Source organism: Caenorhabditis elegans, chromosome IV (genome assembly GCF_000002985.6).
Source record: "Caenorhabditis elegans chromosome IV".
Taxonomy (NCBI): domain Eukaryota; kingdom Metazoa; phylum Nematoda; class Chromadorea; order Rhabditida; family Rhabditidae; genus Caenorhabditis; species Caenorhabditis elegans.
In genome coordinates this window covers 14934360-14960772 of record NC_003282.8, presented here as the reverse complement: position 1 = coordinate 14960772, position 26413 = coordinate 14934360, and the positions used below count along the sequence as shown (strand labels likewise).

The following is a 26413-nucleotide window of genomic DNA, read 5'->3' as shown; positions in this document are numbered from 1 at the left end:
CATTTGAACCTTCAGCATCACAGTGCAAATGCGTTACATCTAAGCTAACACCAAAATTCAAGAAATAGGAGGTAGGCAGGCAGGCTTAATGATGCCTGCCTACCAAGAGGAAAACTCTAAATTACACAAAATGATAGTCGAAAATATTCCTTACTTGAAATGCTTTTTAATAGTTTTCACGATGGGAAAGCGCAATAATAAATACACAAAAAATTACTACGAAAAAATAAAGCGATGAAGTAGTAATTAAGTAGTCAGTAAGCCGGCAATTTCAAAAAAAAGCCTTTAAAAAAAGAGAAAAGGACGTTTTCCCGGCACATCTTCTCCAACTAACCATCAAAAATTACTCGCCGCAGAGTTTTTGGAGTAAAATAAAATAAAATAAATATCCTTCCTTTTCACTCACTTTTTCACTATCCCATTAGTGAGAAGCTGCCTCTCTCTTCTCTCATTAACCAAGACATTTTCAATTTCTATTTTCTGAACAAAAAAAAAGTGAAAACTCGATTAATTGGGAGGCAAAAATTGAATTTGCGCGCGGTCACTTGGGAGTTCATTAGTTACTTTTTTCGCTAAAAGGGTCTCGAAGGGAAACCACGGGAAAATATGGAAAATTTGATGGGAAAGTGGCAGAAGCTTGGCGGGGCTAAAGGGATTCAGATTGAATTTGCATTTCATTATTTTTTGCGGAAAAATTCACAAATTCGTCTGAGCTTTTCAATCTTCATGGGAATTTGTGAGATGGGGCGGGGTTGCAAAGAATTTGCAATGGAGCACGTTTGCAGAGTGAGAAAATTCAAAATTAGGTCTTTTTTATCTTAACCTGGCTCGAACTAATTTACAAATTACCGATTTTGGAGAAAATTATAAGTTTAAAAGGTTTTTTGTCATTTTATTTCGTGCTGTTTCTCCAAAAATCGACTAATAATTTAATTTACATTGAACTCCTTATAAAGATCGATAAATCACAAATTTATCGGTTTTCTCGCTTTATTGCTCTTTGAAAACTCAATTAAACGCAAGTTTTCCCTACACTTTTCTAAAACCCTAATTTAAATAACCGCGAATTTCCCCGCACACTCTCTGCGTCTCTCATCTTTCTAGCACGTAGCAATAGAGCGCATTTGCATATTTCTCTTTACCAATTATTTTTTCGTTGTTTTTTCTCCTTTTAATCGATGATTTTCCTTCATTTTTAGTTTTTTCTTGAACTTAAAATCTTCCAAATTAATAAATTCACACTTCCTATCAGTTTTTGAAGACTTTATCATCTCTAAGTGAGAAAACGGCAAGTTAAATTGAGTTCTTATCAGCAAATGTGTATTTTTCAGAAAGATAAGACTTTTTGCTGGTACACGATAACAAACAATGAAATAGATAAAAACAATTAAAAAATTAACAGAAAAAAAAGAAAAAACCCAAAAAGTTCTCTGAAAAAGTGAGAATTCTGATAAGAGGCGAGAAAGAAAAGAAGATTTCCAAAAAATCGGATAATCCCGTGAGCCGTGGCGCAACAGCAGCTCAATAAGCTCTTTCAAGCTCCCCTTAGAATTGTTTGTATATCGTATCGACCAAAGTCTCGATCTCTCACCGTTTCCCCTGTTTTTCCGCCGAAAATATTTGAAGTGACAGTGTGCTTGTTTGCACTCGTTATAATTTGAATTTTGCCATTTTAATTCATTTTTCACGGAAAAAAGTTTGAAAAGTTCATTTAGAGCTTGTAAACTTCATTTTCAGACAATTTTCAACATTTTCCTGGATTCTCTTCGCCTTCCGACACAGGTTCCCACATTTTATTGCTCATTTTTGATATTTTTCTTCAATAAACTTGAATTTTTATCGATTTTTTCTGTTTCAGTAATCAAAACCTGGATGCTCATCGCATTCTGACACCAAAAATGGCGACATTTATTTTCCGTATTCGTCAGCTCGCCATCATCGGTGCCCTGTGTGTTTCGGTGTATTTTGTGCTGAGCACGTTGAGAATCGGTTATGATGATGTGTCGAGGTTGGAGCAGAGTCGGGCGGAACGATATCAAGAAATTGATGAGGTTCGGTGGACGTTTTGGGAGGAGAAAAATTGAAGAAAAATCGATTTTGCCGACGAAAAAGCATCGATTTTCAGTTGAAATTGAGAAAAATGCGGAATTTCGCTCGAAAATTCATGTTAAAATTCAAAATTTGGCGATTTTATTGATTTTCCCGCGTTTTTTAAAGAATTTTCCGGCGAAATTGCTCAAAATGTACGATTTTCCAGCCGAAAATTGTATATTTTGGGCAATTTAGCATGAAAATTCTGTAGAAATCCCGAAAAAAGCAATAAAATCGCCAAATTTTGAATTTTAACATGAATTTTCGAGTGAAATTCCGATTTTCCACTGAATTTCTGCGATATTTGCTAGTTTCAGTAGTTTTTATTGGATTTTCCTTGGAAAAATATCCGTAAAACGCTTATAAAACTGCGAAATTTGAAGTTTTCTGCAGTAAAACGTTGGAATTGAAATAATTTAATGGAATTTTTTGCATTTTTTCTCTGGAAATTGGAAGATTTCGCGTTTTTTATTACAATTACAGTGAAAAATCGATAAAAATCCAGAAGTTCGGCGCATTTTTAGTGGAAAATCGCGATTTTGTCTGAAAATTCCTGTAAAATCGCGGTAAAATCGACAAAATCTTAAAAATTTGCAATCACATAGATTTTTTTTACAGAAAATTCTAATAAAAACGATTAAAAATAGTGAAATCTCGCAGAATTCAGCGAAAATAGAAGTTTTGAGACTTTTCCGTGCTGCTCCACTCAGAAAAATCGATAAAAATCGCTGCAAACTTTTAAAAATCAAATTCCAGATCCCAGTAAAAGTCCGCACCGTCCATAGTGATCGAGATCGTCATAAAGGAGAAGATTCATCAGAAAAACACGCGGAAACAGCTCTACAAAGCCAAAAATGCAATATTCCGAAGCTAGAAATCAACGGAAGCGAAGTTATTAATTTCTTTAAAACCCATGCTCCACTGGAATGTCAGAAGAAAAATTCGATTGAAGATAATTGGGTTTTTATTAATGACGAAGCAATTATTCGATTTACGGAGAAACGGGCCAAGGCCAAATGCAAAATTCAATATTTTTCGAGGGTTGATGATAATAATAATAAATACGAGGAGCCGGTGGAGGTTCTTGGTGAGAAAATCGAAGAAAATCGTTTAAAATTGAACTGAAATCCAATTTTTTTGCAGACGGCGATCGCATGAACGGAAGTGACTACGCGACGATCTCCTGCATTCAAGGATTCCAAAAATGGAAATCAATCCTTTGGGATGTCAATGATGAGCCAGAAATTCACGAAAGAGCTCGAAAAATGAGAAAAGAGCAGGCGGATCCGGAGAAAAAACCTTATAATGTCTATTTTCTGGGGTAAAACTTGATTTTTTTTTAGTTTTTCGATTTTTAAAAATATTTTTAAACCAATTTTCATCATTTCCAGCTTCGACTCGCTCTCCCAAATGTCATTCCGCCGAAAATTGCCGCAAACCGTGAAATTCCTGGAGGAAACGCTCGGAAGTGTTGTGCTAAATGGATATAATATTGTTGGAGATGGTACTCCACAGGCGTTTATTCCAATTCTCACAGCACAAACCGAAACAGAACTTCCGTTGACACGAAAAAGATATAAAAATGCGAATTATGTCGATGACGTGTATCCGTTTATTTGGAAAAACTATTCCGATAAGGGTTACGTCACTATGTACGCCGAGGATGCGTTTTCTATTGGTAAATTATTGTTATATTGGTTTTTTCCTGAAAAAACATGTTTAAAACAATTTTGCGATCGCATGCGACATTGAAAACGTTTTAAAATTGCAAAAATTGAGATAAAAAGCTATTTTTACAATTTTCGTGGCGAGACCACTCGCGCGTAAAAGTCGACGTCCCTTTAAAAGTTGTGTAGATTTACGAGCTCGTGAATTTTTTTTTTTGCGAAATCTCGCGAAAATACCTGGTTTTACACTATTTTTTGCGTTCCAAATGCAAAATTTCCTTGAAAATTACGCTTCAGCCTCATTTATAGCTCTTTATTCCAGGAACATTCACCTATCGACTAAAAGGATTCCGTCAACAACCAACCGATCATTACACTCGAACATTATTTGAAGAAGTCGAAAAGTTGAATGATCGGAATTGTATCGGAAGTATTCCGCTGCATAGGGTACGGAAATTCGTCAGAAATTGGACATTCTAACAATTTTTCACTAGAAATGCCGAATTTTTGTTTTTAAACAATAGAATTTCCACATTTTATCGTAAATTTTTCCAATTTCTTGGTGAAAAATCCGCATTTTTCACTGAAAAACGCTAATTTTTCACAGTTTTTGTTTTATAAAACCTTTCTAAATAGATCTCTAACTAGAAAGACTTTAAAAAGCCAAACTGTGAAAAAATTAAAGTTTTTCAATAAAAAAACGCGGATTTTTTTCAAAAAACTGGTAAAATTTCGAAAAAACTGTCAAAATATGGAAAAATCTCGCTTATTTTCCAGATGTGGCTTCAAAACGGGCGTCAATTCATGAAAAAGTACGAAGATGTGCCACGTTTCCTTCTAATGCACCAATCCCTTCTCTCTCATGATGATATTAATTTAGTCGGCGTTGAAGACGAAGATCTCTCGGCTCATCTAAGCCATATGAATGATGAAGGACTATTCGATGATTCTGTAGTAATTGTGATGGCTGATCATGGACATCGTTTCGCAAAACTTCGAGATACTCATCAGGGACAACTCGAAGAACGAATGCCATTTTTCTCGATTTCTCTTCCAAAACAGCTCAGAAACACTGAAAAAGGACGGAAAATGGAGCAAAATTTGAGGGAAAACGCTGAGAAACTGACGAGTCCCTTCGATATTCACGCTAGTTTGATGGATATTCTGAATTTATCGGAACTCGGTGAAAATGAGCTCAATCGAATGCAAGATGCCTCTTCGAAACGATCGCTATCTGTGTTTAAACCGATTCCCGTTGATCGAACGTGCTCTCAAGCGGGTATTGAACCTCATTGGTGTACTTGTTTATCATGGAAAGATGCTATGGATACTGGCGAAGATCGGAAGTTGACTAGAAGGTTCTGGAATTGAAAATTTTCAAATTTTGGAATTGAAATTTTTTCAGAATCGCAAATGCCGTTGTTCGTGAGATTAACAAGGAAATTGTGGCGGAAAAGGATCTGTGTGCTCCATTGAGTCTCGCAAAGATTATCGACGCGAAAAAGTACAATTTTTTGCTGAAATTTCTAGAAAAAAAAATCCAAAAAAAAGCACGATTTTCCGGAAATTTCATGTTTTTTCCCGAAAAAATTCGAAAAAAGTTAAACTTTTGCTGAAATTTCATGTTTTTTACCAAAAAAAAAATCAAAAAAATCTCAATTTTCCGGAAAAATGCTGAAAATCGTGATTTATCCCTCAAAATGACATGCAGAATTGGAAAATTACACAGAAAAATGATTTTTTCCGCGAGATTTTGACATGGATTCTTAAAGGCGCACGGATTTATTCAGATGGGTCTCGCCGCGAAAATGGATATGGTTTTTTTTTGCTCTTGCGGCTCATTTTCCTGCAAATTACTTTGTTTCTAGTGAATTTTGTCGTTTTCTTTCAATTTTTCTTCGTTTTCAGGCCGACAAACAGAAAATAATCAAATTTTTACAGAAAAATAACAAAAAAAACGACAAAATTCGCTAAAAATGAAGTAATTTCGTTGAAAAAAGACATGAAAAAGTACCGTAACCTTTTTCGCGACGAGACCCATCTGAATTAATCTGTGCACCCGAATTGGCATGTATTTTTTGCTTTTTACACATGCAATTATGGTTTAAAAGTTCGAGGAATTAAAAAAATCGATAATTTCAAAGCACTCAATTTCGTCTTTCAAATTTCGAAAAAATAAATAAAACCCCGATTTTTAAATCGATTCGAATTAAAAATGCTATCGAAAAATCGAGATATTGAACAAAATTTGATGAAAATTGAATTTTTTTTCTGAAAATGCCAATTTCCAATTTCCAGACTTCTCCCCGACAAAGGCCTACTCGCCTACAAAAACGTGAAAGATGCCGATGGTTTTGTGCCTGACCTCTCAGGTTCCACGAAAGCCGCATTCGCTCATTATCAACTGAAGCTGCAGACAACTCCCGGAGAAGCGATCTACGAAGTTACCCTGTTCTACGATATTGTACGAGATGAGGTGAAGCTGGATTTTGGATCAATGAGCCACGTGAACAAGTTTGGCGACACTCCGCATTGTATTATCGACAAAAATTATTATCTCGCGACGTTTTGTGTGTGTTATGATCGTGTTTGATGATGCCTTATTTTCTAAATTATTTTATTTTTTTCCTTTTTTTTCCGTTTTTTTCCCTACAGGTTTCCGGTGTACTTATAACATAATACACTTCTCCTCACCCATTCTTGTACAATTTCTCGCTCTGTTCTTATACATTTCCCCCACAGATCAGGTGCTTTTCTTTGTATTTGCCTTTGATTGCCTATTCATTTTAAAACAAAAGATTTTTATTGGAAATTTCAACTACTTATTCGGCCACCAAACATGTGAATCAATTCTCTTTTCGAAATTCTGTCCGATTTGTTCATTAACTTTGACATTGTTCAAATCTGACCATTTCACAATTAATGGAGCAATTGTTGGCAGTGACACCGGATTTCCTGGCTTTACTGATTTTGCAGGAGCTGGAAATTTTTTGAAATTTGGATTTTAAGCTGGAGATGAAGCTTCTCACCTAGTAATGGATGTTGTACGAGAGCCACGTCGGAGCCGAACCAGTCTTTTGCGTAGTTGTTCTGAATAGGCACATAATTTGATAGGAAAATCGTAATAGAAATTTTAATATTAATTTGAGATCTGTTTGAAACAGGATTTTTTTTTCAAAAAAAGAAAAAAATTACTGTTTCAACTATCTTATTAATTTCCCCTATTTTAAAAGGAAAACAGTTCCTTTGATATTTATTCCGGAAAAGTGTGCGCCTTTAATAAGTACTGTAGGCATTAATTTCCCATGTTCGAGGAATTTTTCTTTTATTTTTCAACGTGCAAATGCGCTCCACGGTCAATTGAAAGCGTTCCGCCTCCCAATAGTTGGGTCTCGTTAGGTATCTATCGGCAGAACAGTAAATTAAACACTTTTCAATTTGTTTTGCCGATTTGTTGTCTTTTTTATATTGAGTACTAATTTCTGAAATTTTTGAAACAGGAATTTTTTTTTCAAAAATCGAAAAGAAACTACATGTTGTTTTAACATTTCGAAATGCATTTCTTTATAATTAACCAAATTTCAAAAGGAAAACAGTTAGGTTCCCTAAAAACATGCTATTGTTGCAATTAAAAAATTGCAAATGTGCTCCACAGCCATTTGAGAACGCCCCCGCCCCCAACAGTTGGGTCTCGATGGGTATTTGTAGGTACTACAGTAAATTCAAACATTTTCAATTAATTTTGTAAGATGTTTCATTGCTAAAATAAACATTATTTCTCACTCGAAATCGATAAAATAAACAAATTATTTAAACAAACATTATTCACTTTCGAACGTCCAAAATTTGAAAAAAATACAATGGAAAACTTACAGTGCATTTTTTTCCACTTCTACGACTTTAAAGGCGCGCGCATTTATACAAAATGGTCCCGTCAAATCAATGGGATGCGCGTGGCGAGACCATTGCGCGAAAATGCGCGCGCCTTTCGTAGAAGTTGGAAAATATGCACTGTATTAACCAAATCAAGAATTGATGATAATAGATGTGAGATAATAGAGAGATGAAAGTTTTTTGATTTTGACAACTTTTTGAAACAGGAAATTTTTTTTGGATTTTTTTCATTGAAAAAAAAATCCACTGTTTCAACATTGTGATTAATTTTCAAAGTTTGTAAAAGAAAACAGTATTATGGACTTTTTAACTTGTTGAATATATTGTTTCTGATTTTTGCCCTAAAATACAATTAATCCTCATAGAAATTTTTTTGAGTACTAATTTCTGAAATTTTTGAAACAGGATGTTTTTTTTTCAAAAATCGAAAAGAAACTACATATAGTTTTAACATTTCGAAATGCATTTCTTTATAATTTACCCAATTTCAAAAGAAAAACAGTTAGGTTCCCCAAAAACTTGCTATTATTGCAATTTAAAAATTGCAAATGTGCTCCACGGCCAATTAAAAACGCCCCCGTTATCAACAGTCGGGTCTCGATGTGTATGTATTTGGCGGTAAACCAGTGAATTCAAACATTTTTAATAAGTTTTGGAAGATGTTTCATTGCTTAAAAAAACATTATTTCTCACCCGAAAATGATAAAATAAAAATCACAAAGACATTTTTTAAGAAAAAAGATTTTTCACTTTCGAACGCCAAAAATTTGAAAAGAAAACAATGGAAAGCTTATTAACAAAATCGATGAATCAATGACTAGATGATAATAATTATTTGAAAGTTTTTTGATTTTGGCAGCTGTTTGAAACAGGAAATTTTTTCGGATTTTTTAAATCAAAAAATTACTGTTTCAAAACTGTGATTAATTCTCAAGGTTTGAAAAAGAAAACACTACGATTCGCGTTTCTTCAGGTCCAAAAATACGTGTGCCTTTAAAGAGTACTGTAGTCATTATAATATTTATTGTTGTTGCAGGAATTTTCAGTGTTTAAATTTGTGTGGAACTTGCATTTTGAAATCTCCGTAAAAAGTTATGTGTGGTGAGATCAACTTTTTTTTGCAAAAAAAAAATTCAGTTTCACTATTTCCATTAGTTGAAGAAGGATTTCTATTTTTTATTTATTATTATAGAACGGACGAAACCGAAAAAAAATTAGCAATTTGTAGCTTCACATGTACATGAAATATGTCTGAACAAGCGGTTTTTTTATTTCTTGTGGTTAAAATAAGAAAATACAAATTTTATTTCAAATTAATTTTTTTCTTTAAAAAATCAATTTTCAAATTTCTGGAAACATATATATTTTCCTGTCATTAATTTAAAATTTAATTTTTTTATATGAAATGTTGTGGCCAAACAATCACTATCTTTAGAAATTTTGCTGTCAATTTAAAAATGGTTTGAAATAGTCAAATTTTGTGAATGCAAATAGATTTCCCTCCGGAAATAAAATTAACTATCAGGACATCAAACTATTTCAAAAATAAACTAAATCAAACAGCTTCGTATTGTTAAAAATTCATTTTTCAATTAAAAAAAATTACTGTTTCATGAAAATTAGTTATTAATTTTAATTTTGTCTGAATTCAATCAATATGTCCATAAAATTCATACTAATTTTTTCAAACTGAAAAATTTATTTTTAGAAAAAAAAATAGAAAATACTTTTCCATCGAAGCTTACAATAACTTTTTGTCAACGATTTTTTTGATTTTCAAAATTGTCTCCATGAACAGAAAACTATATCGAAAAAAATTAGTGCGTGGTTAAAAACTTACTGAAACAGATAAAATGTATTGAGAATGTTATAATTTCAAAATTTTTTCAAAATTCAAAATTTGAAATACTGCAATTTTTTGGTGCATTCAGTGTTGTACTACACATATTCGCACTTCAAAATATTTGGAAAAAATTATTTTCAATAACTATTAAAAATTTGAAACATTAATCTATGTCTTTAAATGATAGCCAACAATTTTTTGAAAAACGGCTAAAAATTAAAAAAAAAAACTGTTTCAGATTATTAGTAAGTTCATTATGTTAAGAAAAATTACTCAATTGGTCTCAATTGGCCATTGAAGACTAAAAAATAATATTTCACAATGCCCGACATTTTCCGGGGCCCTCGACTTTTCTATTTTAAATCGGTAACGGAACCGATGCAAACTAACATTTTTAAATGGAATATCCACGTGTTTGAACACATACGGGGAGAATTCCAAGTCCGCCGCATTGTCTTGTGCAAAAATTGAATTGAGTTGAAATAGAGTCAACTGGAGAATCAGTAATTTCATATTTAGACACAAATATATGAAGATTATGAAACAGAAAAATAATATTTTTCTGAGAAATAACTTTTTTGTGTGATGTTGATCACAGGGGCAGAAACAGAAGTGAACAGTGTAATAAGATAAATGTGAAACAGGAAACCTGTTTAGGTATACATTTATCATTGGGCAACATGCTATGGGAAATTGGAATTATTTTGAAGATTTGGTCATCCCCTATTAGTAGTGCACAGCGAGTTAGTTAAAATACGTTGAAGAAAACTGAAAAGTGCTATTTAAAAAACTTTTCACAAAATGAATTTTCAAAAATGAAGATTTGAGAAGGTAAATAGAAAAGTCGAGGGTTTTCTTAACATAATGAAAAGTTTTCTTAACATAATGAACTTACTAATAATCTGAAACAGTTTTTTTTTAATTTTTAGCCGTTTTTCAAAAAATTGTTGGCTAACATTTAAAGACATAGATTAATGTTTCAAATTTTTAATAGTTATTGAAAATAATTTTTTCCAAATATTTTGAAGTGCGAATATGTGTAGTACAACACTGAATGCACCAAAAAATTGCAGTATTTCAAATTTTCAATTTCGAAAAAATTTTGAAATTATGACATTCTCAATACATTTTATCTGTTTCAGTAAGTTTTTAACCACGCACTAATTTTTTTCGATATAGTTTTCTGTTCGTGGACACAATTTGAAAATCAAAAAAATCGTTGACAAAAAGCTTCGATGGAAAAGTATTTTCTATTTTTTTTCTGTTTAAATATGAAAAAAAGTATTTAAAAAAAACCCGAATTGATAAGCATATATCTCTTGATGAGGACCGTTTCAAAAGCGGGTTTTGGGTGGAATCTGCTCACAGTAATTATGGCTTTCGATTTCGTTGAAAATTTGGGTCTCGGTGTACTTCCTGATGTCTACACGATCGAAAGTAATAATAACTGATAATAACCGATAAGTCGTGGTCCAAGATGGGATTTTGGCGGATTTTTTGTACGCATTCTACTTGTCAGCAAGTTATCAAATGAACCCTTAAAAAATTGATAAAACATTAGTTGAACATTTTGAAGCTGTGTGAAAAACAGTCTCTCAGCAAGCTGATAAACAGACAATCGTATCGGTTGGGCGAACGGTTGCGAGTTTGGAAGGTCCGACAAAATTATCATGTTCAGCAAGTATTAGTACATATGTTCCGTGATTTTCAAAACAATCCCGTTAACATATCCTGAGATATGCGAAGTCAAAGATGACACCCTTGAAAAAAAGTGTTCCCCAACTCTTATCAATATCTTTGCAGGGGAGCATGGTAAAAATTCAATTTAAATTTTTCCCTGTACACAATCACGAGATGAGTACGTATGTCAAATTCCAGCTCCATAGGAGCAATCCCAAATTTTGACAAAAATTCGAAACTTTAAGACCCCTGTATGGGTGGTCCGACGGCCGACTCATGACATACCACCCATAGTGGAGAGAACATCAGGATGGGTGGGTGATACGAAAAAAAACTCAAAAACTTTCATCGTACAGTTTTTTTTTTCGCGCGATTTTCTAAAAAACGTCAAGCTTGCAACATCCCCATTAAAAAAGTGTTCCCCAACTCTTATCAATATCTTTGCAGGGGGGCATGGTAAAAATTTAATTTAAATTTTTCCCTGTACACAATCACGAGATGTGAAAGAGCGGCAGAAACAAGCATTGTAAAGTTTCAATGTTGCTAACTTTTATCAAGATAATGAAACAGATCACGTTTGTTTCTGCAAAATTGAAAATTGGAGCATTGAAAATATGTTACAAAAGAAATTTAAAAAATGACTAATTTTTCAAAAGTGATAGTTAATATTTTCAGACCACCTACTTCGTATTTTTTTCAAATGCAAACATTTGCAGAAAGTATATCAAGTGTTCTCAGTTTCATTTCAAACATTCATAGTTTTTTAATGGTTAAAATTAAAATTTGTTAATTTGGAATAATCAAGAAAATTTTGAATTTTTTCCTTTTTCATCAATAAAAAAAACAAACACAATTTCAGGTATCTACTCCGACTACAAAAATGTTGCATTTTTTTGCCTCTTCCTATATTAAATCCTGAAATTGCATTCTTGACAGAAATAAAAAATAAGGGCACGTTGCCGTAATGGGGTGTCCGACAAAAATGTACAAACTTTGAGCTTTAATAACTTGGCTCATAGCTGGCGCTTTTGCATTCACTAAGTGTGAATGACTCAAGAATAGTTGCCCCACCATGGTCATTATTGAGGGGATTGGTTTTGGGAAGGGTGGAACACTGATTTGCGCGGGTTTCTGGAGACCGCGAAAATTGAATATTTTCTTTGTACTGAAGAGTTTTATGTTTTTCAGTCCCAAATCTTCAGTTTTTCTGGCATTTGGTTCCAATTTGTGCACAAGATAGAACTTCGAATTACCAATTTTTTGAAACTATTTGGAAAAAAATTGACCAACTTTCCAAAATGTAGGCCATCATTCAAATTTTGCAAAATTAAAAGGATGGATTAAACGTGAAAAACTTTTCTACCACTCTCTCTCTCTCTCTATTTATGAGGGGAAATGATCAATTTTATTTCTTATTTTAATAACGTGAGGAGAATTTAATTTTTAAGATTTTTCGAGATTTTTACTTTTTTCTAATCCTATTGAAAATCGCACCAGAGGTGTGCGGCAAATTTGTCAAAATTGCCGAGCTTGGCAAATTTTGAACTTTGCCGCACACGTAAAAAATTTGGCAGTGCAATTTTGACAAAAACTATTGGTCTACAAAAGTTTTGTAAAATGGCACAAAATTGAGTTATAGTGATGGTTAATCAAAATTTTGAGATTTGCCCCTGGACCGAACTATTCGAAAATTTTAACCTCACTTCCAGCTGGGCAGGCCGGAGGCCTGCGATGCTATTGTATTTCACTCAAACCCAAAAATCAGGGACTAGGGCCGCCTTCTTACTCTTAGAAACTTTAAGTCATTTCTATCCCTACTCCCAGCAGAGCAGGCCGGAGGCCTCCTATGAGACTACGTCTGTTTTTGGAAAGGCCAGTTAATCCGGATTGAGGGCCGCAGGCCCGAATACACATAGAAGTGTTGGACAATCGTTAAACCTACTCTAAGCCCAATAAATCAGGATGAGTGCCGCAGGCCCTAATACACTTAAAAAAGACCCAGAAAAAATATTATCTTCAAATGGCCATGGCTCAGTCAATTTTGGTTAAAAAAGATCCAAATTTTCCCCAGTTTACCAACTTAATCTACTGCGAAGCCTAGCGCGCTTGACGCGCTAGTCAACTAACATAAAAAAGGTGAAACATTGCGAGGATACATAGAAAAAACAATACTTCGAATTCATTTTTCAATTACAAATCCTGAAATGTTTCACTGTGTTCCTATAAGAAAACATTGAAACAAAATATTTAGTGGGAAAAAACGATTCTGCATCTAATTTTGATTTTGATTTTGAAATCGAATTTGCAAATCCAATTAAAAATCATTTTCTGATAATTAGACAGTTCCTTATCGTTAATTTTATTATATCTATCGAGTTAGAAATTGCAACGAAGATAATGTCTTCCAAATACTGAAAATTTGAAAATATGTTGAATATCTCAGTGTTTATTGATTACCAGAACTCAAAATATGAAATTTTTATAGTTTTGTTGAAACAGTAAGAAAATCTTGTAATTACTGTAAACTGTTTGCTTTTTTTAAAGTCAACCTACTTCAAATCTACTTCAAAAATTATAATGTTTCAAATTACATAACTGTGTCAGATTGATAGAAACCAAACACTGTAGAGCTTCAATGTTGATAAGATTTATTAACACAGTGAAACAGGTAATAGTTGTTTGTTGCAAAATCGGAAATCTCTACATTTCATATGGTTTTTAATTACAGGTTTGTTTTATAAAATAATTGTGTGATGGATATTATTTTCAGACCTCATACTAATCTGCAAACCTTCAAACAATATGTGAAGTCTACTCTGTTTCACTCAACCATTCATTTCAATTTGGAAAAAAATCAAAGAAATGTTGAAAAATTTTCCTGTTTCAACATTATGACAAAAATGTTATGATTTTAATAAAAATAATGCGAATGGATTTTAGCTTGATTCTGTTTTTCTTAGAAGTGTTTTCCGGAAACGCGTAATTGGTTTTATCACAAATCGAAAACAAACAAAAATTTTTTTAATTATTTCTTTGCTAGTTTTGTAGTTGAAAATTCACTATAATCATGAATAAGTGAGCTGCCCAAGTAAACAAAGAAAATTTGGCAGCGGCCGACAACTACCGGGTTGCCCGATTTATCAGTGGAGGAGGACCATATCCAGCAAACTCATCAAATGTGATGTACACGGTTTTCATTTAAAAACAAATTGAAACAGAAATGACTACATTTTCAAATTGTCTATTTTTGCTGTGTTTATTTTGCCACCAACAATTGAACTGACGGGCTTTTGTTTCAATCTAGTAAACTCACTTAATGCAATTCCTCCAGCCACATATGTAAACGTTGTATACATGCAGAAAACGGTTTTTTGGTTTTAATGGGAACTTTTGACAAATTGTTCGAAAATCTTAAGCTGTCCCATTTCAGTTGGGTGATCGATTTTTGCTATTTTTATTTCAATTATTAGGACATCAGAACAAGTTTGTATGGACAGATATTTTCCATAAAAAAGTTGGGGAAAAAATGGAGCACTGTAAAAATTCAATTTTAATAATAATTATCAACATAGTGAAACAGGTAACAGTTGTTTGTTACAAAATCGGTAATCTCTACATTTCATATGGTTTTTAAATTCAGAGTTTGTTTCAAAGCGAAGAAGTATATTTTCTTACTATGGGCTGGATTATTATTTCAGACCTCATACTAATCTGCAAACTTTTAGAAAATATGTGAAGTTTACTCTGTTTCACTCAACCATTCATTTCAATTTGGAAAAAATAGAATAAATGCTGAAAACGTTTCCTGTTTCAACAATATGACAAAAATGTTATGATTTTAATAAAACAATTCAGTTAAAGACTTTGGAAAAGCGAGTTTTAAATTCCTCTTAAATTCTTCTTGAGAAATTTTAAACGGTTATCAGATGTGATATCTTTTTTAATTAAAACCTTAAAAACATAGTTTCTTTCAAAATTCTTTTAAAAAATTAAACTAGCTTGGAAAGCTCGAAAATTACAGTTTCAGATACTTGTATCACTGCAAAATTAATAAATCCTCATGTTTCACCACATTAACAAGACGAGGCGATTGAAATAAAATATGTTTACATAGATATTTTCATATTTAATTATTTAAAAGTTAATTCAAAAAGTCGAAAAATACGTGAAGTTCTAACTTCCTCTCCCACCACTTTATGGCGAACTCAAGAATTCAAATTTATTTCGATATTTATTCAATTTCAAAATAACGGGCGGTTTTCAATTGGAATGTCTCCGTGTCGTATTTGTAACGAGGAGACTAGTGAGGATGATGTTCAGTTAAGAGAAGTTTGAAAATTGAAAATAAAATATATTGTTTCGCTGATAGCATATTGTTTGAGCTAGACGCAAAAATGTTGCTAGAAGTTCCGTATAGCTTCCATTAATGAAAAATATACATAAAGTACGATCGGCGTGTATTATTGCAGATCTAAATTTCTATCGGCCGCGTTATCAGACTACCGTACCAGGTTTCCGGTAATATTCAGAAGTTGGGCTAGCAAAACGGACTAAACCGGACGTCCGGTTTCTGGGCCTGCTTTGAGGTTTTAGAGGCGTTTTTAAGAAAACGTTTTTGACATTTCATATTATTTTTTTCTTGTTACAATACTTTGGAACAGTTTTTAAAAAAATAAATCTCAAAAATGCCGAACGAAAGGTCTAGTCAGAAGGCTCCGACAGTGCAAAAACAGGAGAAAAGTGTAAAAAATCTTAAATCTGTAAAAATTTCCGGGCGGTTCATAGACATAGTTCACGTCGTCAGTATAGTTGCGTGAGCAATTTCTTAAAATCTTGATAAAAATGGCGTGGTCATTGGAAATATTTGGTTGATATCTCCAAGCGTGTTGTTTCCTGAGGATTTTGCCAAATATTATAAAGTTTTAATAGACAGTATTTTGTTACGGAACCAATAATACAAAAGGTATTTATTTTTAAAAATGTCGTAATGTTTCAGGAATTCCATAAAGTGAAGAGCTATCCGAGTGGAAGTTAATATTTTTGAAAATATTTTTGAAGAATTTCTGTCACATGTTAAAAGTACAGAAAGTAGAGCCGTGCACTATATCGTCGGCTGCTTGTTACTCCAACAACTAATAAACATTTGCAGGAACTAAACTGTCATCACACGTTCTGCAATCTATGTTTGACTGTCTATCAAGGTACCCTGTGCCCAGTTCGATTCTGTGAAGGAACCCGTTCAACTGATGTCATTGTTGATGAAATGGCGGGTAACAATGGATCACAGATTGCATTTGGAGCTGCCACGTCCACATTGTTCAAGATTGATATCAAAGAGAAATTGAAGTAAGGGGGTTTTATGGGAAATATTTGAATTTTTGGAGTTTTTGAGAGAATTTGAAATATGTAGATTTTTTCAAGTAATTTTTAAATTTTCGAAATTCTCGGTTTTTTACTATTCGACATGTGGTTGAAACAAAACTGAATATCTATTTTTGCAGATGTGAAGCACGAAAGAAGGGTCACGCATGTGAGAATATTGCTCGAATGGTGCTCACACATTGTCGTCACCGTCTGTGTTATGACTGTCTTCTTGATAAAGTCATCTTTGCATTGGAGAAAAGTTTGTGGATTTTTTTAAAAATTAAAATTAATATTGTTTCTACTTTTGCATTTAAAATATTGCTTAAATGCATTCAATTATTCATTGTTCTTTAAAGGGCTGTCAGTGTTTGTTTGAACGCTTTCATTTTTCCGTAATTTTCAGTATTTTGGGAATTAAGGATGGAGTTTTTGGATTTTTTTTTGAATTTTCAGTAATAATTTGTCGATCCAGCTCTAGCAAATATCTCCAAATACTGAGAAAATTTCAATTAAAAAAAGTAACTTCAAACTCAAAACTAATTTGTGTTTTATGATATCTAGTTGAATTTCAATTTGAAAATACTGAAAAAAATACAAAAAGTGTTGTCAAATTTCTATTGTTTCACAATATTTTTATCACCATCTGTTTGAAAATTATGCAATTATTCGATACACTGTTTCAAATTACAGTTAATATTCTGTGATTTTGTATGATTTCTAGTTGAATGCCATTTTTTATAAATTTGTGAAATTTCTACTGTTTCAAAGCATTTTTATGAACATTTGTTAAAACTTGAAAATTATTCCAAGGTTTAAAATCATGAGAATTTAAATTTCAGAATTTCCACCACGATGTGCCATTAGTCGATGTGCCAATACTTTGTCGTGGTCCGAGGTTTGTTTTTTTTTAAATTTTGCAGAATACAATTATTTAGTGTAGAATATTAAAATTTAAACATCTGGCTGTTCCAATAATTTTCTTTAATTTTCTTCTTCTAGTTTTTTATCAGTATAAAAGTTAGATTGTCCGTCGTGTCCGGGAAAGATTAGTCGCAAAAAATAGCATCCAAAAAGCCTGTTTTCCGGTTTGTCGATCTCCAGCCAAAGTTGTGTGTCTTGGGAAGAATTGTTTTTAGTTTAATTTTGAATTTTTTCTGTTTCAGAACTTTGTTATTTTATTTATTACACACATTTTTTGAATATCCGGGAAAATACTGAAAAAACGACTTCAAAACTTCTAAAATTGACTGTTTCACATATTTGATGAATTCAGTGCTTATTTTTCTATACCTAATCTAGAGTCAATTCCAATGAATTTTCAGATTCAAGCAATGGCGTGCCACACGAATCAATTCGCCCGTATCCATGAATTGGCTCAAAAGCAATCAATTGCATTCGTAATTCCATGTGAAAAACGTCCAAATGAAATGGAAATATTGATTGAATGTTTCTTGTATTCAAATGAGACAAATTTAAAGACAATTGTACTTCCAAAACTTATCGTTATCACTGATGCAATCACTGCAATTGTTCAACTTTTGAGAGTTTCAAATACAAAATCATTGTCATCAATTCATGCTTATTTGAGAAAGAACTGCAATGATAAACGAGGAAAATACAAGTATGAGAAGGTGCCAACAGATGCAAAATCGACTATTAAAGAGGCTGGATGGGGAGATAATAAGGTTATTTCATTGACTGTTTCATCTAACGCATGTTTTTAAAACTTTTGTGAAAATGTTTTTTAAAGATTCAGAACTTTTTGAATTTTCAATAAATTTTGTAAGAGTTAGACAAAAAACAGATTAAATAACAGACTTCACAACAAATTCACTGGAAAGTTGTACTTCTAGTTGCTAATTTTGTAAATATATTTTTTCACAATTTTATATATTTTCAGGTCACTCTTGTCATTGACGAAGATCGTCAAATTGCTCGTCTCCGTTGATTCATGAATTGAACTTTTACTGTTTCAAATTGTCGGTAAATGAAGGGCTCCATATTTCTCAATTGATACAATAGCACGAATACGATTTTTCACTTATTTGCAAGTTGATTCTGAAACTGAAGCAGCAACTGCTGTAATTATCGAAAAAGTTTATTGATTTATTTTTTAAACAAAAATGCATACAGTTTCCAAATGTTGCTTGGAATTGAGTATTCATGTTTCTACACTTGGTGCCTTAGTTGCGAAGTTATTTGTGGCAAGAAGTCTACTGAATTACAATTGCAACATCCCATTAAGATTTGTTAACTGACTGAAACGAAAATGTTAGATGTCGGGTGCTCCAAATTAAAACCAAAAAAACAAAAAAATTATACTCTGAAATTGAGCTCAAATTGTGCTTTTCTTCGCAAGACTTGTTGTAGCATCCTCTATTTTCTGAAAACTAGAGATTTTTGTACAGTAATTCAAAAATCAAACTGACCGGTGCCAAAGTGACTCTGAACACAGTTTTCAAGAATTCCCTGCGGATAGTGTCATTCAAAGTGACATATATAATAGCAGGACTTGCATGATTACATGTCCAACATATTTGTCCAAATGCAAGAATCCATTCAGCAGGAGTTACAATTGCAAGCGCGTTGTAGATCAAAGCAGTTCCGGTGTTGAAGAAGCATATTATGGAGCATTGGATGAATATCTGATGTATTTTTTCTTCTTTGGATTTGGAAGTTAGGAAATTTTTTTTTTCAAATACAAAATTTTTACTGTTTCAACTTCTTGATTTCAAATTTGATATTGTCATCAAAAAGTTATTCTCAAGATAACTTATGAATTCAGCCACCGGAAACAAGTGTCCCGCAAGATGTCGTCCGCTGTTAAACGTAACATTTTTTTAGAATTGATTATTTTGAATCTTTTGATCACAAAAAGTTATGCTTCGCTACTTTTGAAAATTCAGTTTTCAAAAATCAAAATGCATCTTTAAAAAAGTACGTGGGCATTTTTTGGAACCATGACAAAACAACGGTTACTGAACAACGAATCTCATACCTAGTATTTGAAAATGTTCTGAAACTGCAATAATTTTTTAACCGCTGTCTATTTTTTTCTGTTTTGCCATATCGTTTCCAAAAGCTAAAATTTTGAAAAAAAGTATTACGTGGTTTTTAATTCCTTCAAACATTTCGTAAACTGACAAAACGTTTACTTCATAGAAATTATCAATTCAGGCTTTCAAAAAAAAAATCTTTTTGATAAATATTTAAAATTCAACTTTCAGAACATTTATTTTTTCAGAACTTTCTGTTACTTAAAAACAACAATAACATATAATTTTTGCCTCGTATTTACAACTATCATGAAACTGGTCACATGTTTTTCTTCTTGATGTTTTCTCCTGTTTCAAGCATCTTTTGAAAGGAAATATTAAAAAGAAGTGCTTGTAAGGTTGTCCTTCCAATACTAAGAAGAAGAGCAAGTTAAACTAATTTCGAAAATATATTGTCAATTAAAATTCTGAAACAGAAGCATCTAAATCAAAGTTTGAGAAATTCTATTTCAGTAAAAATGTTGTCAGTTTGAGCCTACTCACCGATCTGGAAGCCTTTGACTTCTGTCCCTTTGCCAGCCGTTTTACCATTATAAAATACACAGAGAATAGTATGAACATACATGTCACAAATACCCAATTGTTCCACGCTTGAATTGTGTTTTTGTACTAAAAAAAGTTGCTTTTAATCTTAAAGAAAGCTGCTTTAACAGAACTAAAAACTATATCAGAAACGTATATATCAGAAACTATGAACAGTATTCGAGGTAAAATAATGTCTTAACAAAACATATTGAAACTGTATAAGTTGAAAATTGTTTAAAAATTTACCATTGCAGCAGCCTCTTCACTGGGTACTTCCTCGGATAATGGATCAGGAATCCATGCCATAAATACTGAATTATACACAATTGTAGGTGTAAACCAATAAATGTAGAATCCATAGAAAAGTACAAAACTGATTGAAGTATAGGCAAGTTTCTTCTCGATTACATCTGCATACTTTCTGAAGCCAATACTGATGATCCGATTGGAAAATAGAGACATGGTAGCCGCACATGCCATGCACCAGGTATCTGAAAAGACTTATAAGCTACTAGAAAATATATTCGTCACAGTTTGTTATGATTGGATCATTAGCATAAAAAATTGTTCCTGTTTTTTGGCACACTTTTGAAACAGTAACTTAAATTTTTTAAATTTATTTTATTACCGTTAAAACGGTAAAACAATTGTTGTGATATACATTGAAAAGTCGGATAACTAGTTTGAAACACAGCTGTCGAAAAACGACATTTAAAGAGTGTGTGCCTTTAAAAAGTACGGTAGATTTCTACTTCCAGTTTTTAAAAAAAATTTGTTGGAAAATATCTTCTCGAAAAGAAATAGTTATTGAAAATACGTGAAAATTTACAAATTCAAAAAAAAAAATTATAAAAATAGCGATGTAAATTGGAAGACAATTTCGTAAAACTGGAAAGTTGCAACAAGAAAACGGTACTCTTTAAAGGAACAAACTTCATTGCATAGAAAATTTTTTGGTCGTGTCGAGACCGGATTACCTTAGTTTTTTGCCAAAAGTGTATATTTTCACTAAGTAATTGCTAAATAACGAAGGTTGACATGAAAAACAATTTATTTGCCGTAATGTCAGCTCATTTTTATAACTGATTTTATCACAAATCAAAACAGCCAAAATATTCTTAATTATTTCTTTGCTAGTTTTGTAGCTGAAAATTCATTGTTATCATCAATACGTGAGCTGCCGAAGTAAAAAAAAGATAAGTTTGCAGCGGCCGACAATTACCGAGTTGCACGATTTATCGGTGGAGGGGAACAGAACCAAGGCTTACATCAAATCTGATGTACACGGTTTTCATTTAAAAACAAATTGAAACAGAAATAAATACATTTTCAAGTTGTCTATTTTTTCTGCGGTTTTAGCTATTAAAATTGCTAGGGTAGGGTTTCGCATTATTCTAGTACATAAACTCACTTAATGCAATTCCTCCAGCCACATATGTAAACGTTGGATACATACAGAACACGGTTCCCATAATCAGCATAGGCCCAGTTATCAGACAACTACAGCAAGTTGCACTCATATCAATTAGAGCCAACAGGAGAATTAATTTATAACACGGATGTCTGATAAGTTTGGTTTTAAATATAATATAGATAACAGGAATGTACAACAACTCCACGAGGACTCCAAAAACTACCAGTGGCCATCCGAAATACGGTCGTTTCTGTCCAGTCTTCTCCCATTCCGTGAAATTTTTATGGGAGCAGTTGTAATAGGGAATAGCTTCAACACTACCGTATTCCAACAGACGATTCATTGCGGAATCTGAAAATTTTCCCGCTTAGAAAAGTTATTTTATACTGTTAGGTGACTAAATCTAATAGATGTTTTCCCAGGATTAGCATATTTTGCTGGTTAAGGTAACTGAGAAAAAGCATAGACAAAACTTGTTTGTTTTATCAGAAATCATATTAATCACAATAGGAATTAGGTTTGAAAAGGATTCTTGCAGCTAAATAAAGTATTATCATGAATTGAAAGCATTCAGCTAAAAGTTATGGTTAACACGTCACCAAGAAATTGAGATTAAAGATATGACAGACTGACGTCTGTTCTCTTCGATCTTCAAATTTAATCACGCAGGGCAGAAGAAAGCAGGTAGGCACATTGATTAGCAGGCATGATGGAGGCGCGTAGGTAGGCTGTGACACAGGCACAGAAAAGTTTATAGAAATTATTTTGGATCTTCAAAAACAAAATAATTATTTTTTCTTTGCGATGCCCCAGTTGTAATTGGTAAACCTACTGTTCTCAAGTGAAAACTACAGAATTTACTTTGAAATTCTGTGTTTTAGTTTCGATTATTTGATTAAATTCATCGTTAAGAAACTATGATAAAATACTGAAGTAAATTACAGTTTTCAATAAAATTAAGGTTACCTGTTTCATGGTTTTTTTTCAACTTACCGGAAACCAATTATTCTGAAAATATTTCCAGAGGAATTGAAAAAATTGCAAATAATTAAAAGCGTTGTGCTCGGTTTTTGAAAAAAAAACCGGGAAAAGATATCATCACATTTGGTACTTAAATGTCATTTTTAAGTTCAGTGAGCCAGTCATGAAAAATAAAACTCTAAACTTTTAAAAATATACACCGATACGATTTTAAACTGTGCTATTTCTGATGATCCTTTGATACTGAAAATCCTTTTAGCTATAAATTTTAGAACTGATTTCCAATGTTTTAATGTTCAATTTTTTTTTTGCTTAAAAAATAATTTATATCGCAATTTTGTTGCAATTATATACAAAAGTTCAGTAGATCAAAAAACTTCAACTTATCATATAACAAAAATTAGCATTTTCAGGAATAGTTTATTGAGCACAGTAACTGTCCAATGTTGTACCTGCATTGGTTGTTAATAGTGATTGATAATATTAGAATATATGTTGATTATTTTTAGGCGGTATGAGAGGGATTCTTTAAAAGTAGCGTTTTTATTATTCAAATCACTGGCCGATGCGGGGAAAGTGTACACGTAGTTCAGAATTTTCGGATCCACAATTGAAGATTGAGCTGAAAAATGTTCAAGTATTGGATTACAAAATGACCAAAAATGGTGACATTAAACTACTTACTTTTGGTTAAATTGTTCGCTTTAAAGTGCATCCATGGTAGACAACGTTTCTTATAAAAATCCATCACTTCATTAAATATAGTGTAAAATAATGGAAAACATATGTTTTTTATATCGATATGTTTATTGAAAATCAGGAAAAAATTCTATCCGAGCCTCCCGATAGAATGAATTTTCATAGGATTTAAACGATAAATTAAAGAAAACTATTACAGAAAACAAAGAAATAGGGAAGAATAGAAGAGGTGGGCAATACACGAGTCGCCCGAAAAAACAATAAATGAGTAAATGGAACCCCTTTCAGTATCACATTTAATCGATATTTCTGTAAACGCAGCGTTTTCTGTTTTTTGTCGATCGTTTGTGGAGGGAATTTAATGTGTAACTGTGTAACTGGCAGTAACTTATAATGGGAAAAATATCATAAGGAAGACACTTGAAACAGAATAAATTTGAAAAGTTGGTCACAAAAAATGTAGATTTTTAAAATCACTCAATTTTCGTTACCTGTGAACATATATTATCTCTTTAACTTTTTGTTTTCCATTATTTTACACTATATTTCATGAAATGATGGATTTTTATAAGAAACGTTGTCTACCATGGATGCACTTTAAAGCGAACAATTTAACCAAAAGTAAGTAGTTTAATGTCACCATTTTTGGTCATTTTGTAATCCAATACTTGAACATTTTTCAGCTCAATCTTCAATTGTGGATCCGAAAATTCTGAACTACGTGTACACTTTCCCCGCATCGGCCGATTTGAATAATTGATTTGAATAATAAAAACGCTACTTTTGAAGAATCCCTCTCATACCGCCTAATAATAATCAACATATATTCTAATATTATCAGGTACAACATTGGACAGTTACTGTGCTCAATAAACTATTCCTGAAAATGCTAATTTTTGTTATATGATAAGTTGAAGTTTTTTGATCTACTGAACTTTTGTATATAATTGCAACAAAATTGCGATATAAATTATTTTTTAAGCAAAAAAAAAATTGAACATTAAAACATTGGAAATCAGTTCTAAAATTTATAGCTAAAAGGATTTTCAGTATCAAAGGATCATCAGAAATAGCACAGTTTAAAATCGTATCGGTGTATATTTTTAAAAGTTTAGAGTTTTATTTTTCATGACTGGCTCACTGAACTTAAAAATGACATTTAAGTACCAAATGTGATGATATCTTTTCCCGGTTTTTTTTTCAAAAACCGAGCACAACGCTTTTAATTATTTGCAATTTTTTCAATTCCTCTGGAAATATTTTCAGAATAATTGGTTTCCGGTAAGTTGAAAAAAAACCATGAAACAGGTTGATTTTATTGGAAACTGTAACTTCTTTCAGTACTTAATGTAAGCAAATAATCGAAACTAAAACTGAAAATTACAGAATTTCAAAGTAAATTCTGTGGTTTTCACTTGAAAACAGTAGGTTTACCAATTAAAACTGGGGCATCTCAAAGAAAAAAATTTTTTTTTGAAGATCCAAAATAATTTCTATAAACTTTTCTTTGCACACATGAGCATCACATCTGTCCGTGCCTGTGTCACAGCCTACCTACGCGCCTCCATCATGCCTGCTAATCAATGTGCCTACCTGCTTTCTTCTGCCCTGCGTGATTAAATTTGAAGATCGAAGAGAACAGACGTCAGTCTGTCATATCTTTAATCTCAATTTCTTGGTGACGTGTTAACCATAACTTTTAGCTGAATGCTTTCAACTTATGATAATACTTTATTTAGCTCCAAGAATCCTTTTCAAACCTAATTCCTATTGTGATTAATATGATTTCTGATAAAACAAACAAGTTTTGTCTATGCTTTTTCTCAGTTACCTTAACCAGCAAAATATGCATATCACCTAGAAAAGTATAAAACCTCTAGACCAGAATGAAATTTTCCCGTTGTTCCGATTTCCTGTCTTTACGAAATTGTATCGCTATTTTTCTAATTTCTTTTATTCATTTTTTTCTAATTTAACGTGTTTTAACAAACTATTTCTTTTCGAGAAGATACTTCCCGAAAATTATAAGAAAAAAATGGTGCTCTACCGTACTCCTCAAAGGTACACACTCTTTAGTGCGAAAAATTTTGTTGGTTTTCTTCGCAACAGTGTTACTTCTAACTAGTTATCCAACTTTTCAATTTGTAGCACAACAATTTTTCTTCCGGTTCAGACGCGAATCATTTAAACTTAGAAAAATCTAAATTACTGTTTCAAGAAAATGCCAAAAGAACAGGAACAAATTGTGATGTTAATTGTACGGATTGACTTCGAAATAGATTTTACCGATTATACTTTCTAGTAGCTTACAAGTATTTTTCAGATACCAGGTGCATGGCGTGTGCAGCTACCATGTCTCTATTTTCCAATCGGTCATCAGTATCGGATTCTTTTTGATAAAAACCAACTTTTCAGAACATTTCTAACATTTTTTCCCAAAAAACCATAACAACGAGTGCGATCATAATTTTTTAAAGCCATTAAGTACAGCTGTCTTGAAACTGATTAATTGTTTTGCTTTAACCTTGTTCTTTTGTTTCAAAATTTGTTAAAAGACTATACGGATATTTCAGAAATACTCATCGATCTAGCAGCCTTCGACTTCTGTCCTTTTGCCATCCGTTTTACCATTACAAAATACACAGAGAAGAGAATAAACATGATGCAAAACCCGAATTGTTCCACGCATGAATAGAGTTTTCGTACTGAAACATTTTTAATAAATGAAATAGTTCTTGAAGTTAGACAATGTTTCACTAAACCGTTGAAACAGCAAATAATTAAAATCTCCAGGTGAATAAAACGTATTGAAACTGTATAAGTTGAAAATTGTTTAAAAATTTACCATTGCAGCAGCATCTTCACTGGGTACTTCCTCGGATAATGGATCAGGAATCCATGCCATAAATACTGAATTATACACAGTTCTTCGCATGTTGTTTATTAAACATTATTTGAAACAGAAAGAAATACATTTTCAAGTTGTCTATTTCTGCAGTTGTATTGGAGCAGTTGTAATAGGGAATAGCTTCAACACTACCGTATTCCAGCAGACGATTCATTGCGGAATCTCAATATTTTCCCACCTAGAGTAAACCATTTTATACTCCATTTGACTATTATATCCTTGTTGTTGAATAATAAATTAAAGTCGGCGGACAATAAAAATAATTCTTGCAAATGGTGAAAAAATTGTATC

General features: G+C 32.3%; 5 protein-coding genes, 2 long non-coding RNA genes, 70 other non-coding genes and 1 pseudogene across 82 annotated transcripts; 40 read left to right on the top strand and 38 right to left on the bottom strand.

Moving 5' to 3' along the window:
- Positions 1–176: 176 nt before the first annotated feature.
- Positions 177–197, bottom strand: 21ur-13468. The gene has a single exon (NR_061306.1).
- A 1226-nt stretch (positions 198–1423) lies between these two features.
- On the top strand, positions 1424–1842 carry linc-60. The gene has a single exon (NR_101978.1). It is a non-coding gene; the product is annotated as a long non-coding RNA linc-60 (long non-coding RNA).
- Positions 1843–1898: 56 nt separating this feature from the next.
- Positions 1899–6571, top strand: Y41E3.1 (Sulfatase domain-containing protein; the record flags this gene model as incomplete). 3 transcript variants are annotated; one of them, NM_001047559.4, is made up of 8 exons in its annotated part: positions 1899–2051; positions 2848–3178; positions 3235–3412; positions 3483–3769; positions 4081–4205; positions 4536–5116; positions 5164–5262; positions 6057–6571. In NM_001047559.4, 8 exons carry the CDS (start codon positions 1899–1901, stop codon positions 6349–6351), a joined length of 2049 nt encoding a protein of 682 aa, NP_001041024.1. The 3 variants fall into 3 exon arrangements, with proteins under 3 accessions (NP_001041024.1, NP_001293850.1, NP_001293851.1); NM_001306921.3 differs by lacking the exons at positions 1899–2051; positions 2848–3178; positions 3235–3412; positions 3483–3769; positions 4081–4205 and having other exon boundaries at positions 6057–6351; NM_001306922.3 differs by lacking the exons at positions 1899–2051; positions 2848–3178; positions 3235–3412; ... (2 more) ...; positions 4536–5116; positions 5164–5262 and having other exon boundaries at positions 6256–6351.
- Y41E3.22 (Peptidase) lies at positions 6547–10063 on the bottom strand. 2 transcript variants are annotated; one of them, NM_001083261.3, is made up of 3 exons: positions 9886–10063; positions 6788–6848; positions 6547–6737 (listed from the first exon to the last, which is right to left on the bottom strand). In NM_001083261.3, exons 1-3 carry the CDS (start codon positions 10006–10008, stop codon positions 6577–6579), a joined length of 345 nt encoding a protein of 114 aa, NP_001076730.1. In that variant the 5' UTR covers positions 10009–10063; the 3' UTR covers positions 6547–6576. The 2 variants fall into 2 exon arrangements, 1 of the variants encoding a protein (NP_001076730.1); NR_131654.1 differs by lacking the exon at positions 9886–10063 and having other exon boundaries at positions 6577–6737; positions 6788–6849.
- On the bottom strand, positions 6856–6876 carry 21ur-12750. Its single transcript, NR_061305.1, has one exon.
- 21ur-12654 lies at positions 6857–6877 on the bottom strand. The gene has a single exon (NR_061304.1).
- 21ur-7947 lies at positions 7000–7020 on the top strand. Its single transcript, NR_061303.1, has one exon.
- 21ur-9537 lies at positions 7192–7212 on the bottom strand. Its single transcript, NR_061302.1, has one exon.
- Positions 7793–7813, bottom strand: 21ur-2206. The gene has a single exon (NR_061301.1).
- 21ur-6178 lies at positions 7946–7966 on the top strand. Its single transcript, NR_061300.1, has one exon.
- 21ur-2398 lies at positions 8459–8479 on the bottom strand. The gene has a single exon (NR_061299.1).
- On the bottom strand, positions 8462–8482 carry 21ur-13486. Its single transcript, NR_061298.1, has one exon.
- On the top strand, positions 8606–8626 carry 21ur-2226. Its single transcript, NR_061297.1, has one exon.
- 21ur-8946 lies at positions 8832–8852 on the top strand. The gene has a single exon (NR_061296.1).
- Positions 8833–8853, top strand: 21ur-7037. The gene has a single exon (NR_061295.1).
- On the bottom strand, positions 8846–8866 carry 21ur-12595. Its single transcript, NR_061294.1, has one exon.
- 21ur-4845 lies at positions 9057–9077 on the bottom strand. The gene has a single exon (NR_061293.1).
- Positions 9305–9325, top strand: 21ur-2981. The gene has a single exon (NR_061292.1).
- Positions 9433–9453, bottom strand: 21ur-13991. The gene has a single exon (NR_061291.1).
- On the bottom strand, positions 9434–9454 carry 21ur-6421. The gene has a single exon (NR_061290.1).
- On the top strand, positions 9773–9793 carry 21ur-10933. The gene has a single exon (NR_061289.1).
- On the bottom strand, positions 9975–9995 carry 21ur-5950. The gene has a single exon (NR_061288.1).
- Positions 10064–10338: 275 nt separating the features above from the next.
- Positions 10339–10359, bottom strand: 21ur-6. The gene has a single exon (NR_061287.1).
- Positions 10360–10672: 313 nt separating this feature from the next.
- 21ur-6993 lies at positions 10673–10693 on the bottom strand. The gene has a single exon (NR_061286.1).
- Positions 10674–10694, bottom strand: 21ur-2092. Its single transcript, NR_061285.1, has one exon.
- Positions 10675–10695, top strand: 21ur-6485. The gene has a single exon (NR_061284.1).
- Positions 10696–11675: 980 nt separating this feature from the next.
- On the bottom strand, positions 11676–11696 carry 21ur-12813. The gene has a single exon (NR_061283.1).
- Positions 11679–11699, bottom strand: 21ur-3291. Its single transcript, NR_061282.1, has one exon.
- Positions 11700–11834: 135 nt separating this feature from the next.
- Positions 11835–11855, top strand: 21ur-1743. The gene has a single exon (NR_061281.1).
- A 1495-nt stretch (positions 11856–13350) lies between these two features.
- 21ur-10568 lies at positions 13351–13371 on the bottom strand. Its single transcript, NR_061280.1, has one exon.
- Positions 13372–13426: 55 nt separating this feature from the next.
- 21ur-421 lies at positions 13427–13447 on the top strand. The gene has a single exon (NR_061279.1).
- Positions 13448–13607: 160 nt separating this feature from the next.
- Positions 13608–13628, bottom strand: 21ur-1089. Its single transcript, NR_061278.1, has one exon.
- Positions 13629–13773: 145 nt separating this feature from the next.
- On the bottom strand, positions 13774–13794 carry 21ur-14178. Its single transcript, NR_061277.1, has one exon.
- 21ur-1224 lies at positions 13777–13797 on the bottom strand. The gene has a single exon (NR_061276.1).
- Positions 13798–14096: 299 nt separating this feature from the next.
- 21ur-12507 lies at positions 14097–14117 on the top strand. The gene has a single exon (NR_061275.1).
- Positions 14100–14120, top strand: 21ur-488. Its single transcript, NR_061274.1, has one exon.
- A 206-nt stretch (positions 14121–14326) lies between these two features.
- On the bottom strand, positions 14327–14347 carry 21ur-2948. The gene has a single exon (NR_061273.1).
- Positions 14348–14449: 102 nt separating this feature from the next.
- 21ur-3471 lies at positions 14450–14470 on the top strand. The gene has a single exon (NR_061272.1).
- Positions 14471–14688: 218 nt separating this feature from the next.
- On the bottom strand, positions 14689–14709 carry 21ur-2015. The gene has a single exon (NR_061271.1).
- Positions 14710–14968: 259 nt separating this feature from the next.
- 21ur-13291 lies at positions 14969–14989 on the top strand. Its single transcript, NR_061270.1, has one exon.
- Positions 14990–15025: 36 nt separating this feature from the next.
- 21ur-4749 lies at positions 15026–15046 on the top strand. Its single transcript, NR_061269.1, has one exon.
- Positions 15027–15047, top strand: 21ur-7766. The gene has a single exon (NR_061268.1).
- Positions 15031–15051, top strand: 21ur-11518. The gene has a single exon (NR_061267.1).
- A 525-nt stretch (positions 15052–15576) lies between these two features.
- Positions 15577–15597, top strand: 21ur-717. Its single transcript, NR_061266.1, has one exon.
- Positions 15598–16438: 841 nt separating this feature from the next.
- On the top strand, positions 16439–18536 carry Y57G11C.48 (RING-type domain-containing protein; the record flags this gene model as incomplete). The annotated part of the gene is made up of 5 exons (NM_001028361.7): positions 16439–16521; positions 16677–16798; positions 17379–17434; positions 17862–18224; positions 18440–18536. The coding sequence occupies 5 exons, from the start codon at positions 16439–16441 to the stop codon at positions 18485–18487; spliced, it is 672 nt and encodes a 223-aa protein (NP_001023532.5). The 3' UTR covers positions 18488–18536.
- 21ur-5200 lies at positions 16877–16897 on the top strand. Its single transcript, NR_061265.1, has one exon.
- Positions 16880–16900, top strand: 21ur-2898. The gene has a single exon (NR_061264.1).
- Positions 17202–17222, top strand: 21ur-8009. Its single transcript, NR_061263.1, has one exon.
- On the top strand, positions 17203–17223 carry 21ur-15196. The gene has a single exon (NR_061262.1).
- On the top strand, positions 17261–17281 carry 21ur-4754. The gene has a single exon (NR_061261.1).
- 21ur-2223 lies at positions 17344–17364 on the top strand. Its single transcript, NR_061260.1, has one exon.
- Positions 17550–17570, top strand: 21ur-8037. Its single transcript, NR_061259.1, has one exon.
- Positions 17740–17760, top strand: 21ur-11198. Its single transcript, NR_061258.1, has one exon.
- 21ur-5148 lies at positions 17834–17854 on the top strand. The gene has a single exon (NR_061257.1).
- On the bottom strand, positions 18213–18233 carry 21ur-3253. Its single transcript, NR_061256.1, has one exon.
- Positions 18537–18553: 17 nt separating the features above from the next.
- 21ur-1787 lies at positions 18554–18574 on the top strand. The gene has a single exon (NR_061255.1).
- A 165-nt stretch (positions 18575–18739) lies between these two features.
- 21ur-8530 lies at positions 18740–18760 on the bottom strand. Its single transcript, NR_061254.1, has one exon.
- Positions 18761–18874: 114 nt separating this feature from the next.
- Positions 18875–21877, bottom strand: Y57G11C.30 (Serpentine Receptor, class T; the record flags this gene model as incomplete). 2 transcript variants are annotated; one of them, NM_001276889.1, is made up of 5 exons in its annotated part: positions 18875–18922; positions 18969–19184; positions 20079–20204; positions 20367–20611; positions 21532–21877. In NM_001276889.1, the coding sequence occupies 5 exons, from the start codon at positions 21875–21877 to the stop codon at positions 18875–18877; spliced, it is 981 nt and encodes a 326-aa protein (NP_001263818.1). The 2 variants fall into 2 exon arrangements, with proteins under 2 accessions (NP_001263818.1, NP_001368140.1); NM_001380540.1 differs by lacking the exon at positions 21532–21877 and having other exon boundaries at positions 20367–20600.
- Positions 19298–19318, top strand: 21ur-13474. The gene has a single exon (NR_061253.1).
- 21ur-12949 lies at positions 19300–19320 on the top strand. The gene has a single exon (NR_061252.1).
- On the top strand, positions 19301–19321 carry 21ur-5723. Its single transcript, NR_061251.1, has one exon.
- 21ur-5079 lies at positions 19497–19517 on the bottom strand. Its single transcript, NR_061250.1, has one exon.
- Positions 19788–19808, bottom strand: 21ur-5748. Its single transcript, NR_061249.1, has one exon.
- 21ur-14132 lies at positions 19789–19809 on the bottom strand. The gene has a single exon (NR_061248.1).
- 21ur-3244 lies at positions 20270–20290 on the bottom strand. Its single transcript, NR_061247.1, has one exon.
- 21ur-7701 lies at positions 20651–20671 on the bottom strand. The gene has a single exon (NR_061246.1).
- Positions 21162–21182, bottom strand: 21ur-8400. The gene has a single exon (NR_061245.1).
- Positions 21369–21389, bottom strand: 21ur-3738. Its single transcript, NR_061244.1, has one exon.
- 21ur-11091 lies at positions 21490–21510 on the top strand. The gene has a single exon (NR_061243.1).
- Positions 21493–21513, top strand: 21ur-9339. Its single transcript, NR_061242.1, has one exon.
- A 938-nt stretch (positions 21878–22815) lies between the features above and the next one.
- On the bottom strand, positions 22816–23456 carry Y57G11C.1144 (uncharacterized protein). Its single transcript, NM_001276888.3, has 2 exons — positions 23200–23456; positions 22816–23137 (listed from the first exon to the last, which is right to left on the bottom strand). The coding sequence occupies exons 1-2, from the start codon at positions 23261–23263 to the stop codon at positions 22980–22982; spliced, it is 222 nt and encodes a 73-aa protein (NP_001263817.1). The 5' UTR covers positions 23264–23456; the 3' UTR covers positions 22816–22979.
- An 82-nt stretch (positions 23457–23538) lies between these two features.
- 21ur-13990 lies at positions 23539–23559 on the top strand. Its single transcript, NR_061241.1, has one exon.
- Positions 23560–23576: 17 nt separating this feature from the next.
- 21ur-5382 lies at positions 23577–23597 on the bottom strand. Its single transcript, NR_061240.1, has one exon.
- Positions 23598–23644: 47 nt separating this feature from the next.
- linc-121 lies at positions 23645–25952 on the top strand. The gene is made up of 2 exons (NR_131653.1): positions 23645–23835; positions 23898–25952. It is a non-coding gene; the product is annotated as a long non-coding RNA linc-121 (long non-coding RNA).
- Positions 25470–25490, top strand: 21ur-5663. Its single transcript, NR_061239.1, has one exon.
- Y57G11C.1133 lies at positions 25760–26276 on the bottom strand (annotated as a pseudogene). Its single transcript has 2 exons — positions 26060–26276; positions 25760–25919 (listed from the first exon to the last, which is right to left on the bottom strand). Coding segments are annotated over exons 1-2 (377 nt in total).
- Positions 25963–25983, bottom strand: 21ur-14441. The gene has a single exon (NR_061238.1).
- Positions 26013–26033, top strand: 21ur-15543. The gene has a single exon (NR_061237.1).
- Positions 26277–26413: the final 137 nt, after the last annotated feature.